This window comes from Malurus melanocephalus, unplaced genomic scaffold (genome assembly GCF_030028575.1).
Source record: "Malurus melanocephalus ecotype Western Australia unplaced genomic scaffold, MMel_1.1 scaffold_215, whole genome shotgun sequence".
Taxonomy (NCBI): domain Eukaryota; kingdom Metazoa; phylum Chordata; class Aves; order Passeriformes; family Maluridae; genus Malurus; species Malurus melanocephalus.
Genome location: NW_026623447.1, coordinates 67,648 through 80,471, shown reverse-complemented (window position 1 = coordinate 80,471; position 12,824 = coordinate 67,648). Strand labels below are relative to the sequence as shown.

General features: G+C 45.9%; 1 protein-coding gene across 7 annotated transcripts in view; it reads right to left on the bottom strand.

Annotated features, from left to right (window-relative positions):
* GAS7 (growth arrest specific 7) overlaps window positions 1–12,824 on the bottom strand; it is a 104,850-nt gene that overhangs the window by 36,865 nt on the left and 55,161 nt on the right. For 6 of the 7 annotated variants that reach the window (XM_057374089.1, XM_057374090.1, XM_057374092.1 and 3 more), the window contains 3 exons: window positions 12,472–12,525; window positions 2,985–3,074; window positions 309–424 (listed from right to left, as the gene is read on the bottom strand). In XM_057374089.1, coding sequence (XP_057230072.1) covers window positions 309–424; window positions 2,985–3,074; window positions 12,472–12,525 — 260 coding nt within the window. The remainder of the gene's footprint in view (window positions 1–308; window positions 425–2,984; window positions 3,075–12,471; window positions 12,526–12,824) is intronic. The other variant, XM_057374088.1, reaches the window with a different exon arrangement.

The following is a 12,824-nucleotide window of genomic DNA, read 5'->3' as shown; positions in this document are numbered from 1 at the left end:
ATATATCATCTCCACTCTGCTTTTCTCCTGTTCATGCTTTTTCCTTGAATCTGCATCTTAAAACTTTCTCGGCTCCCTCTAAACAGACAGTCTTTATGCAATACAACTCAGTGCATGAGAGACAAGTGAGAGCCAGWGAAGACTAGAGAGTGTGGATGAAAATTAAAGAAATATTAAATGTTCATTAAGAATTTGTAGCATACCTTTTATGAAGTTTAAACATTAAGCATTAATGTATTTAAGGAATATCTAAACTRGGAAAAAATAATTGAAAAAAATATTTAATTTGATAACAAAGTGYTAGTTACCTTTCTCGCACAAACTCTGCCATTTCTTTCTGCATTTGTTTCCCTTTAAGTTGCTTCTGAAGAAGAATTTCAAATCCCGAYACTGTATTGTTCCCTTGTGAGTCCTTCTTATCTGCCTGAAAGAAATAAAAGGAAGTTAAACAAAAAGCTATGGAGGCCAAACCCAGAGAGATATGATTTCCAGAAGCAGCTGCCCCACAGTGGTGCTTGAGGAACCCTCCTCTGAGATGAGCTGATGGCTAGAGCACTTCAGCCCCTCTCAAAGAAATAGCCTAACACTCTCCTGCTTATCCTACTCCCCCTTTTTTTTTTTAATTTAAAAAGGGAAGCTTTACCATTGTCTTTAGCTAGCATAAGATGATGTAGAGGCCAAAGCAGCAGCACTGCTGTCATTTCTGCCCATGACCCTCACAGCTGATAATGTCACTGGGTAAGTGTCAGCCCCAAGGGCTCAGCCTGCCAAAAGAAGGAATCCTGGAGCCAGCWCAAGGGAACTCCTGGGGCAGAGGGGAGGACAGTGCCACTCCTTCCAGGGGGAACACAGCCCTTAAAGGCCTTTAGTAGACTACCGAGTTCAACACTGATTTGTACTAAGAAATACTCAGCCAGTCTGCACGGTTCTGCTGTAAAACAAGGTAAACAGCAACTTGTCCCATAGATTACCACAACACAGCCCATTTTTCATTGCTTTTTTCTTACACAGCTCCACTGACCTCAGTGTTGCCACAAGGACCAACAGAGCTTTCTCTCTGCTGCCTCTTTTCTTGCATCTCTGCTTCCCGATTTAGTTTCTTACCTTCTTCCAACAAACAAATTCTCAGAGAACATTTCCCTAAGCACTGCAGATTTTGCTCTGATCCCCCGCATGCTGCACAACTAGCCAGAGAAAAATGCCAGATTAATCAAAGCAGGAGACTGGCAGGATGCCCTACCAGGCACCAGCCAGCTGAGATAGTGGGAGAAGTGGAGAGGATGGAGGAAGGAGAGCRAGCTGTGGGCAGACCATGGATGACAAGGCCAAAGAGAAAATGTCTGCAAGCAGAGTTATGGGAAGATAAAAGTCTGCAGAAGAAAGGTAGCTTTAAGTAGAGCTTCACTGAAAGCAAGAGGTGACCAACCCACAGAATTAAGCAGTGGCTGAGCATGAACAGGTAGAACCAAACAGGGCAGGAACTTCTCTATGACATGCAAAAAAATCAATCTGTACATCAAGAATGATTTAGGGCTCAATGGAATCAGAAGACTGGAAGAAACAGAAGAAAATTTATGATAACATGACCATAATAAAATATGTCAGTGTATTTTAGCAAGTCCCTGCCATCAGCRCTGAGCAAGCACAAAGGGACATGCTGCTGGGTCTCCAACACTGAYAWTTTTTTTTTTTAAATAGAAACACTTCAATAACTAGTAAATGAAAACACACTAGATTCCTAAAATCTTTTATTGTTGATTTCTTTTGTAGTACATATTGATTCCATTGTAGTATTCCTTTCATTGCCCAGAAAAATCTTCCAGTAGAAGAGAAGTTTTCCATTGGAAGACCTTTTTCTATCAGCTCCACACTCCAAGGACTATTGCATCATTTTAATGTGATTGAGGAACCTGAAAATAGACCTGAGCACAAGCGGGCACACACAGAACCAGCCACTGAAGACTTCTGATGCACTAAAACTCAAGTTGCAAGTGGGCCTGTCCTTCACAAACCTCAYCCTACAGAAAATGCATTATCTGACCTCTGGAATATCCTGTGGAAAGAATTTTGCAATTTAACAAAACATTTTTATCTATCTGCTTGTTTTAGAAGGGGCATCCCCAGCTTCTTTGTACATCCCTGGCACYCGTGCTCTGGGAAACACTGAAATAATATTCCCCATCAGCCACCTTGCTATCCTATGGACCTGTGGATCTGTAGGAGTCCAGAGAAGGCCACTAAGCTGGAACACATCTGTTATGGAGATAGGCTGAGAAAGTTGGGGMTGTTCAGCCTGGAGAMGAGAAGGCTCTGGAGAGACCTTAGAGCTCCTTCTARTGTCTAAAGGGSCTCCAGGAGAGATGGAAAGGGACTTGGGACAAAGGCCTGGAGAGACAGGACAAAGGGCARTGGCTCCCCACTGCCAGAGGGYAGGGATAGATGGGATATTGGGAAGAAATTGCTCCCTGTGAGGGTGGTGAGGCCCTGGAACAGGCTGCCCAGAAAAGCTGTGGCTGCCCCATGCCTGGAAGTGTTCAAGACCAGGTTGGATGGGGCTTGGAGCAACCTGGGATATTGGAAGGTGTCCCTGCCCATGGCAAGGGGTGGAATGGGATGGGCTTTAATGTCCCTTCCAACCCAAAACAGTCTGGGGTGCTGTGATTCTATCCCCCTCCTGCTGCACACTGTTCTGTGGTCTTTGGCGATATGTGGCTTGTCCTACATCCTCCGTATTTCCTGAYCAAATTCATCTCCTGAGAACTGTCCTTGCCTTTCTGGACACTCCTCTGAGATCAGCCACATCTCAGACTGGTCAGATGTTTCCAGGAGATCTTCACTAGCATCCCCAGTCTCCACGGTACTGCCTGAACACATTGTACCTCAGCCCAAATTCTCCTGTATTTTGTACCACAAATCAAGCTGTTTATTCCACTTTCTTGGAAGCTCTGGAGCTGCGTGTGGCATGTGGCTGGCTGCCTACTTACCCAGAAATAATCACAGTAGCTCCACTCTGAAGGTTTCAGCAACTGCTGCTCTGGCATTACGTCAGGGTGGGGGAAAGTCACACAGTTGATCTGTTAAAAGGAAAGCAAAAAAAGAAGAGTTATACTGTAATGAAATTTAGCTGTTTATGAGAAATAAGTAAATCAAATGTTATATTCACATGCTTCCTATCAGAGAATCCTCAGTGAATGCATGCCACTGATGAAAAATTGGTTGTTGCATGGAAACAGCAGCTAAGTATTTCCAGAAAGCTACTCTATGCAAGCACGAGTGTCAGCTCACAGGGAAATTAAACTACCCATTTCACATAAGGAAAACCTACCGGATTTGGAAAGTACCACGCAGGGAGTTCTTCCAGATCTCTAAAAACTGTGGTAAAAAACCTGATGTGAAASACCCTGAGCACACCCTCAGCACAGAAACACACAGAGCATCAGAGAGCACTGCAGGCACTATTGGTGCGAAACACCCTTGGCTATGCCAGTCTCCTACGGGATTACAAAAAAATACTGCTTTTTCAGTGCACATCCCTTCAATCTATCTCAAAGATGTTTTCAGATGGAAGTGATGCTCTCTGCAAAAGGAGCAGGGGCTCTCTGAAGTCAGTGGAGCTTCAATGTAGCGAAACCACAGCACTCAGTGAGACAGGACTTATCACAGGGTCCTCAAATAACAATATAAAAATGTCCAGGTGCTCAGTAAGCTATTGCAGTGGAACATACAGCCTGATAATAGCACAGTGAAGGCAATGAGCTACYGCAGAACATGCTGCAGAACAACTCAGAACAGCCAACCCTTTCAGAGGAAGCATCAACAAGAGTCAGAGCTCATTGACAATTTGTAATGCTCACCCCAAATCTCTGCTGGGCAGGTACCCTACAATCAGTCCCTCTCAATGCACCCACAGTGTCATGGGAACACTAAGAGCACTTGGGTATCAATCAAGGGATCAAGAGATATTGGGGATGGGAGACTCACAGATATAACTGTATGGGGGTGGGGGTTTGTTTTGGATCAGTTAATGCTCACAGGAAATCCATACACAAACTGTGGATAGAGTTAGCAGAGCTGCCTGGGCAGASCCAAAGGCAATGCTTACACACAGTGAATCTGCCTCTGGGCTATTCAGAGAGGATCACAAAGGATGCTGAGGCTGACACAGTGCAAACCCATTATGCCAGAGCAAAGCAGACAAAACCTTTAGCTGATACAAGGCTGYTCCTACAAACCCACACTGGTTCTGCTGCTGTCTGCCCAGGCTGGAGGTTTAGCAGCTGTCCTACAAGTAGTGCAAGAGATTGCTACAGAGCTTGCCAAGTCCATGTCAAAGCAGCCTGAGGACCCTGTACTTATGGTGTGCTTGGCTGTCACCTCAGTTAAATCCTAAATCATGTGCCTTGCTTTCCAGCTCCCATCAGGCTTCAAACCGATCTGCAGGTCAGAGATCAGGGCTTTGCAGGCAGTGGCCATGCACTGGTGACCCTGCAACTCCAGCCTCTCCAGCCAGAGCCAGAATGTCCAGTCAGAGTCAGCACCTCCAACCAGATGCAGCATGTCCAGACAGTGCCAGCCTCCACTGGCCACAGGGTCCCAACCACAGACAGCACTGCAAACACCTTCCCTGTTCCCTTGTGCTCCCCATCACAAGAGTCACCAGGAGTTACAGAACATCAGCTCAGTTCAGAGCAGGATGGCCATGCTCCTTGTCACTGTGCACCTGCATCCCTGCAGTGTCAGGACACATGCCAGGGTGCATAACAGTGTAGTCATATGCTGCTGCAATGCACCCCTGTGCTATCCTAGGCTGACTTCTGTCACCACCACAGCCGCCATGAGAGACRCTTCACTGAGGGACGTTTCACACCTTCTATCTCTGCTGAAGTTTTCTTCCTGCCCCTTCCCTGMCAGCAAACATATCTCAGGATAACTGAGAGTTATCTCAGGACACCTGCAAGCCCATCTTACCCTATTTTTTTTTTGTAAGATAGCTCGGGTTACCATCCCTTCTCCATTCAGGGATCACCAGATGTTAAAGCCTGTGAGCAGATCCCATCACCTGCTGGAAGCAGCCCACCCCAGGAGAGGAGCTGGCACCAGTCCCCTGGGAGCAGTTGGTGTAAACAGCGAGGTGCAGAGCTGCCTGTGGGCACTGCAAAGCTCCAGCATGAGCCAGTGTGCACTGGCTCAACACYCTGTTAGGTGTCCTCTCTCCCCTCTCAGGAAGCTTCAAACTGATCAGCCCAAATGTCTTAAAAATATTGTCTGGAAATCTTTGCCAAACTGCTCCTTTCAGGCAGTGCCTGACAAATGCTGCTCTGGACCAGTGCTAGGCTGGTGTACCCGGGCTGACAGATTCACTTCACTTCACTTCACACATCACCAGAACCAGAGAAGCTGTGGCTGCCCCATCCCTTGGAAGTATCCAAGGCCAGGCTGGATGGAGCTTGAAGCAACCTGGTCTAGTGGGTGGTGTCCCTGCTCATGGCAGAGGGGTGGAGCGAGACAATCTTTAARGTCCCTTCCAACTTAAACCTTTCTGTGAATCTTTCTACAATCCTATGAAATCTCATGCCACTGCTGAGCACAGGCTTCACTGGTACCAGGCAATGCCTCTGTGCTGTCACAGCCACACACCAGTTCTCAAATAACACAATATATTGTAGTTTTGMCTTTAAAAAATGAAGTGGACTCCAGAATCTCTGCACTGTCACCTATCACAGCAGGCCAACTGTTTCATGTTAGTGAGCAATGTTGCAGCTCAGCTTCCAGGAGCAGGAGAGATGCASGAAACAAAGTATTGTCAGAAATAACTGATGTTAAGACATTTCTGACTTTGATGCTGTATTTCACRCTGAGTAAAAATGTGGGTTATGGTCTCACAGCACTTGCATGCTGGCTCTTTCAGTCCCTCCAAAACCCCCTCCTGCATGGCAGCCTGCATGAAACGCAGCCCTGAGMACAGCTACCCTGTGTGCTTACACAATACAACTCACAGGTATCCAGGACAAGGTGCTGCCTAACCAGTGCAGATGGACAAGCTACAGGAACTCAGAATTTAGCTCAAATTAAAAACAGACAGCAGCACAAGGTAAAAKATTTAAGGAGACTGCACAGAAGATTCAGGATGCTGGAAATGATTCCCACCTCCTCAGAAGAACCAATAGAGCACTGGTGAAAGAAGAAGCTATTCTGGCTTCCACCTATCCCCAGACTGGCAGTCTTTCAGTGAATAGCTGGGATGTCCCCTGTGGAAACACACTGCTGAGTGGAGTTCTGCATTGTCCAAACTGACATTATTTCAACTGGGAAAGAACCAAATGCATCCCATGAAGACAGCAGTGTTTTCAAGGCAGATTTGTAGGGCCCAATGTTGTCACACTGGATAATGAGAAGGGAGAAAAAAGCAGAATCACAGAACAATGTGAGTTGGAAGGGACCCAGAAGGRTCAAGTCCAACARTTAAGTGAATTGCCTATACAAAAAYKGAACCCAAGATCTTGGTGTTATCAGCACCACACTAACCAACTGTACCTCCTGTGTATTTAGCAGCCTGTAACAGAAGACTGGGGCATCACAGAATCATAGAAACATAGARTATCTTGAGTTGCATCACTGCATCATGGCACTGAGCACCATGACAGGGAGCTGAGATGCAGTAGGGGGCGCATACACTTGCCCTTAGTTTCTCTGCAAAGAGAAACAGCATGGGAAATTCTGATCCCCTGCTAAAGGCAGTGCCTGTTTCACAAAAATGAAATATGTATGGGCTGAAAGCTGTTGATTAGAGATGCAACAGTGAGTCTCAGTGTCCTGAAGCAATAACACAGTATTTCTGGAAATGCTAGGCTAGGACTGGTAACAGTKACCCACTGCAATGTACAGAACTCCAGGAATGCAGCAGGAAGAGGAACAGTAAGTATGCACATCAACAGGTGGTGAGAGTAGGGTTAATCCCTGTGTTTCTCAAGTGTATTATCAGACTCAAAGTTTTAGGAATGAATCAAATATTCTTCAATTCTCAGAAGATTGAATTGCCTGGAAATGATGCTGAATTGTCTGGAAAGAGTCATGAGGCCATTTGGGTCCAGTATCCCTTTAAAAAGGGAATTTGTGCCAGAATTAAGAAAACTAAAATGCAGAAGCTTTAGCAATCTTAAAAGAAAAAAAAAAGATTATGATAAACAGAATTTAACAGAATTCATTAAACAGAACTTTTACACTAAGTCCCAGGGGGGCACAGGAAAATTTTCAAAACTCTAGAAATATTACAAAAAAATCATATATGACTACATAGGGGATCTTGTGATCTTTTTTTTTTTTTCATTACCACAGATTTCTTATACTTACACAAGAACTCTTGGATTTCTATTTCCTACTCTTCCAGAAACGACTCAGGATTTCCCAGCAGGAGGGGAACACCAGGCTGGCACTGAGCAGCAGTGGTGTGACAGCATGGCATTCCCCCCTCCCAATCCTCCCTCTGAAATGCTCCTTTTTTGCTTCTAAAAGCAAAGTTAGCTGAAAAAAAGCATTCTGCTTCACCAGCTTAGTCCYGCTGATGAGCTGTTTGACTGACAGTAAAGACAGCCAAAGCATCTCGTGATGATGTCCTGATGTCTGACAGCACTAAACAGCCTGATCAGTCCCATGGATAATGACACATCTTCCATGCAAAGAACCACTGCCCTTACTAATTYTGAGAGACCACGCTTTGACTGCTCACATCCCTGAGAGCTGGCTAGGCTCCATGCAAGGTCCAAAATCAAATCTGTGGCAGAATATCTTAACAATACTGCCTTGCCAGCAAGGCCTAACAAAAGGTTGCAGAAGCTGACCTATTACAGCTGCAATTGCCAGTAAGAAATAAATTAAAACACATCTCTCAGATAATGACGGAATCACAGAACAGGAAGAGAAAACAAGGTGTTGTTAACAAGTTTGAAAACAAGGTGTTATAAGCTCACAAGCTCCACTGAGAGAGCTGAGGTGATAATGAGCCTCAACATGATATTAAATTCTTATACAGCCTCTTTGTAAAATAATGRCTGTTGTCACCTTGCAACAAAGCAAAATTAATCACAAGACACTAGCAGGGCAAAATCCCAAGAAAGAACTGAGCAAACCTGCCAGAGGACAGCAGCTTGTCTTTCCAGCTGCCACTGGTCAYGAGTGGCATCGGAAAACCTGTCTGAGATCACAGAGGACAGAGAAGGAAAAGAATGTGCTGACAAAAAAGCTTGGCAGAGGACACACACTCAGAGGATCAGAAAAGCAGCACAAATTTGATGCACTTCTCTTGAGAACCTATGTGCCAAATTCAATGGATTAAAATACTTTTGCCTTTGTACTGATCATAGGCAAATGCAATTATTCTCTTAACAGCTCAATATTTCAGCTYCTATTTCCCATGAGTACATTGGCAGTCATGGCAAAATGAGTTGTTTTTATTGTAGGTGACTCTCCATTATGTCTGAGACACAAGAGCATGACAGAAGAGGAAAAAACCCAGGGAGCCAGGTGAATGSACAGGATTTGCACAGGAGCAACAAACTTTGTTGGGTTGGACATGCACATTAATCTCCTGATTTCAGAGTCTCTWGAGGCTTTGAAGTCACTGCCACCACTCACYAGTAAATGAGACACTGCCAAGCAACATGAATAAAGCAAAAMTAATTTGATCAAAGCTYAGATAATCAACTACATGTTTATTAYATCAGACACAACATAAATAAATGAGCAGAGAGCGGGCGAACTTACCGTGCCATGCTAAAGTGACTAAAGTAGGGCAACATATTTGTTTATTTCTCCAGCTTAAAAATGTACATTTTTTTTTATTTCTACGCATTCACAGCACCTTAAAGGTAGCACAGATGTGCCACATTGTCTCACTTTAKTGTCTTCTTTACAGTTTCAGCTGAGACCCCAAAAGTACAACATYCAGCTCCATTAAATGAGTTCATATGGCAAATGGAATATTTTGGGCAAAACAGCCAAATGCAAAGGCTGGAGATCTCAGAAGAGCCTTGGGCACAGSTACAGGCTTGAGCAGCTTGAACTCCTCCCAGACAGGGAAGCCCAGAAATGCCTGGGCTATGTCTGGCTAGCTTCAACACCATGAATTTGCATGGGGTTTTAGCCCTGGTAGGGTGATATTGCAGCTATGGTGCAAAGGAAGGGAAGAACAGACAACTCAAGTCCTCACTGTTAACAAATCCATCGATTCCTTTCTATTTCAAAGGGAAGATTCTGCCAAAAGTGTTCAGGAGCCCTCTTTACTTGGTCTATCTGTAGAAAGGTTCAGAGATCATTTAGGCCCCTGCCAAACCAGGGCTTTTCTGACAGTATGCAGTCAGCCCCAGGGTAGAGGGGAGAACTGTCCTGAACATTCAGCCTCATCCTGTGCTCATCACAACCCCGTGTTTGTCACACTGTGTCAGATGCAGAGCACAGCAGCAGAAAATCCCAAATTCCTATGCACAGGCTGCCCATTTTCTCATCTGCAGCACGTGTTCATTGACCAGCCCAACACATGCAATCCAAATACCAGCATTTTCCAAGACCTGCACTGTTTTGACAAGGCACTAGAGAATTTTTAAGAAACCCACACTCGAAAATACCTCACAGTCAGGCAGCTTTCTTGCTCTTCCAAGTAAGACAGCTCTATTCCTCAGCTGATATSCCCCTGTACATTCTCCATTTAGCTCTCCCTCACCTTTTGTAAATGACCTACAGCTTCCACAGCCAGCTCACGGCCAGAGACCCCAGAAGTCAGCCAGCAAACCATCCAGCCTCAAAATAGTGTGTGCACCTTGCAACTCACTGTAAAACCAGCAGAGACCACACATCTGCACTCCTCCTACCTAAGTGAGTCTCCGTATTTTGTGCAAGTAGCAGTTTCATTAACAGCCTGTGATATACCCAGCTGGAGTCTATTTTCTTTTCCAAATAAAATGGAAGACCATGTTGATAATATTCACTGACCAGAGAAAAAACACCATTCTGTTGGGTGCATAGAGATGGCAAACACTCCAGCTTCACCTCCCTTCAGATTTTCCAGAARCTGTGCTACTTAATGCTATTTGGATGTAGAGGAGGCAGATGCATTCTGAGGAAGATGCTCCCACTCTTCTGCAGAAGGCAATGACGCAGCAACAGTGGCAGCCAYTGCTCAGGCTGGACATCACCTGTGTGCCATGGGATTTCAGTTKGAAGGGAGGTTTGCCAGACCAAGAGCCTCAAAGTAAACCACAAAATTCCCCTCTGCAAGAAGAGGCTCTGCCTGAGCTTTCTAAGCTACAGACTTAGAAAAAGCATCTGACAGCAAGCTAGGGACATGCCCTGYAGCTCTGCTAACTAGAACATCTCCACGTCAGCTTCAGTGGCACTGAGCAAACAGAACCTCCTAGGACACAGCATAAACACTTATAYTGTTTTACAGTTTACACTCCATATGAGATTTATTTTTCACAATGCTGCCTCGATGGAGGCAATGGCTTGGAGCAAACAGCTGTTAAAATTAGCTTATTTTTGTCTATCTGATTCATCCTACTTGAAAGCTTTGGGTTTCTGCTGGAGAAACGCACATCCAGTGACCCTGACACAACACACAATTTCTTGCTCTGCAGACGTTACCTGATTGCACATGGGCCAGCAAATATGGAAAACAACCCTCAGAGAACAGCCTGAGTCCTATAAGCAGCAGGGATTGCAGAAAAACAAGCACTCTTGCTCTCATGCTATGCAATGCAGCCCAGTGCAATCCAGCCTGTGACCATGTCTAGTCCCTCTGGGCACGGGTTAAACCCATGATTTACTTCAATGCCCCGATCTGACTAGGCACAGGTGGCATTCAGGGGCTGGGACATGTCTGCCACTCCAGCCAACACAGCCCTGGAACAACTGATTCCTCTAGACATCTGCAAAAATGTCCAAACATACAGATTTATACTTACTTCAAAGCATACCACACTCTCAATATACCAATTAACAGTACTAACATTGACAACAACTAATTTTAATAACCAATATTAAAATCACTGATTTTTTTTTTCAAAAACTGTTCAAGATTTCCCCCTCCCRCCCCACAACACTGTACCTGAGTGGCAATGACTGACCCACAATACAGTCAGAGACACCTATACTTGCTCCTTATGAACCMTGGTCTCTTGTCACCAGCAACCCAGCCCACTAATGAATAAATCTGCAGTCTGCATGTGACAATGCAGACAACAATCTCCCCCTCGTACTAACATTAACAAGGAAGTACAATTTTAAATTATTCTTTTTGTTCTCAGGGACTTGATATCCTGCCAATACTTGCAGCTGCAAGCATGGTTATTGCCTCTCCTTTATTGCTAAAATTAATTTATCCGCTTGTTTTTTCTAATTTCCACTTAAATAAAACTTTCTATTACTGGCCATTCTCATCCACCCATTTTGATTTCCTTTCTGTTTTTAATCATCTGTCCTGCACTGGAGAGCCAATGAGTGCTAATTGTGYTCCAGATGAGGTCACCAAGCACACAGAAGATAGCAGTGTCTGTAAACTGAGGTGCATCATACAACTGASAACATTTTCATTTGTAACACAGAATCTTAGAATGGTTTGGKTTAGAAGGGACCTTAAAGTCCATCTTGTTCCACYCACCTTGCCATGGGGAMRGACATCAGGKGGATGAGAGTGGCCACTAGACCAAGTTGCTCCAAGCCCTGTCCAACCCAGCCTTGGACACTTCCAGGATGGGGCAGCCACAGCTTCTCTGGGCACCCTSTGCCAGGCCTCACCACCACCACARGCAAGAATTTCTTCCTAATATCTAACATGAAATCTCCTTTCTTTCAATTTAAAACCACTGTCTCTTGTCCTGTCACTACACGTTCTGTTGAACAGTCTCTTTGTTGAATCAGTTATACTTAATTATAAAGACTAAAAGTAAATGTAAGATTAATTTCACACTGAAATAAAAAAAAAAAACAAACAAAAAGCCTTCTCCTGTACTTTCCATCAGAAATCTTCCCTTGGACCTCTGGCACAAGAAGCCCTCTTGACACCTCCTTGAGAAAAAAAAAATGCAGATCGAGAAAAAACAAAAAAAAAAAAAAAGATCCTGCCCTGTAGAGCAATGATCCAGCTCTGCTGTCTTTCTGCAATTCTTCAGTACTTCTCCCAATACAGAGGCTTCACTGGAGCGGGGGGGAGATGATTAGATGAAGTTTTTTCAGGACACCTGGTTCAGTCTGAGGCACCTCTAAGGCACCGCGTTCCCTGCTGCTCTTCCYAGCACCACCATATTCGACGGAAAAACGCGCCCAGGGCAGAGATCCCAAAGCCTGCCTGGGTTTACCAGTGTTTAAAGCCCAAAATGCCGCGTGTCGAGGATGCTGTGGCCGCCCGCCCCCCCCCGGCCCCACAGCGCGGGTGCCCACACGAAAGCCCCGCGGCTCCCCCCGGCCCGGTGCCTCACTCACCGTCAGGCTGCTCTCCTTGCTCTGCCGCCGCGGCGCCGCCGGGGGCCCGGGGCTCTGCGGAGAGAACCGGAGCACATCATCGCGGCCGCTCTCGGAGCCCAGCATGGCTGCGCGGGGCGGGGGAGAGGCGGCTCCCATGGCACGGCTCGGCTCGGCTCGGAGGGGGAGCTGAGGGAGGCCCCGGCTCGGTGCTCCGCCTCTCGCCTCTCGCCTCCGCCGCGCCGGGCTGCGAGCACCGRGSWSCGRRCACCGAGCGGGGGCCGGGGCTGCTGTGCCGTGGGACGGTGGCTCTGCCTGTCGGGGGTGGGAGAGTGTCCTGCCATGCCTTGGGATGGGGGCGGCACACACCCCTG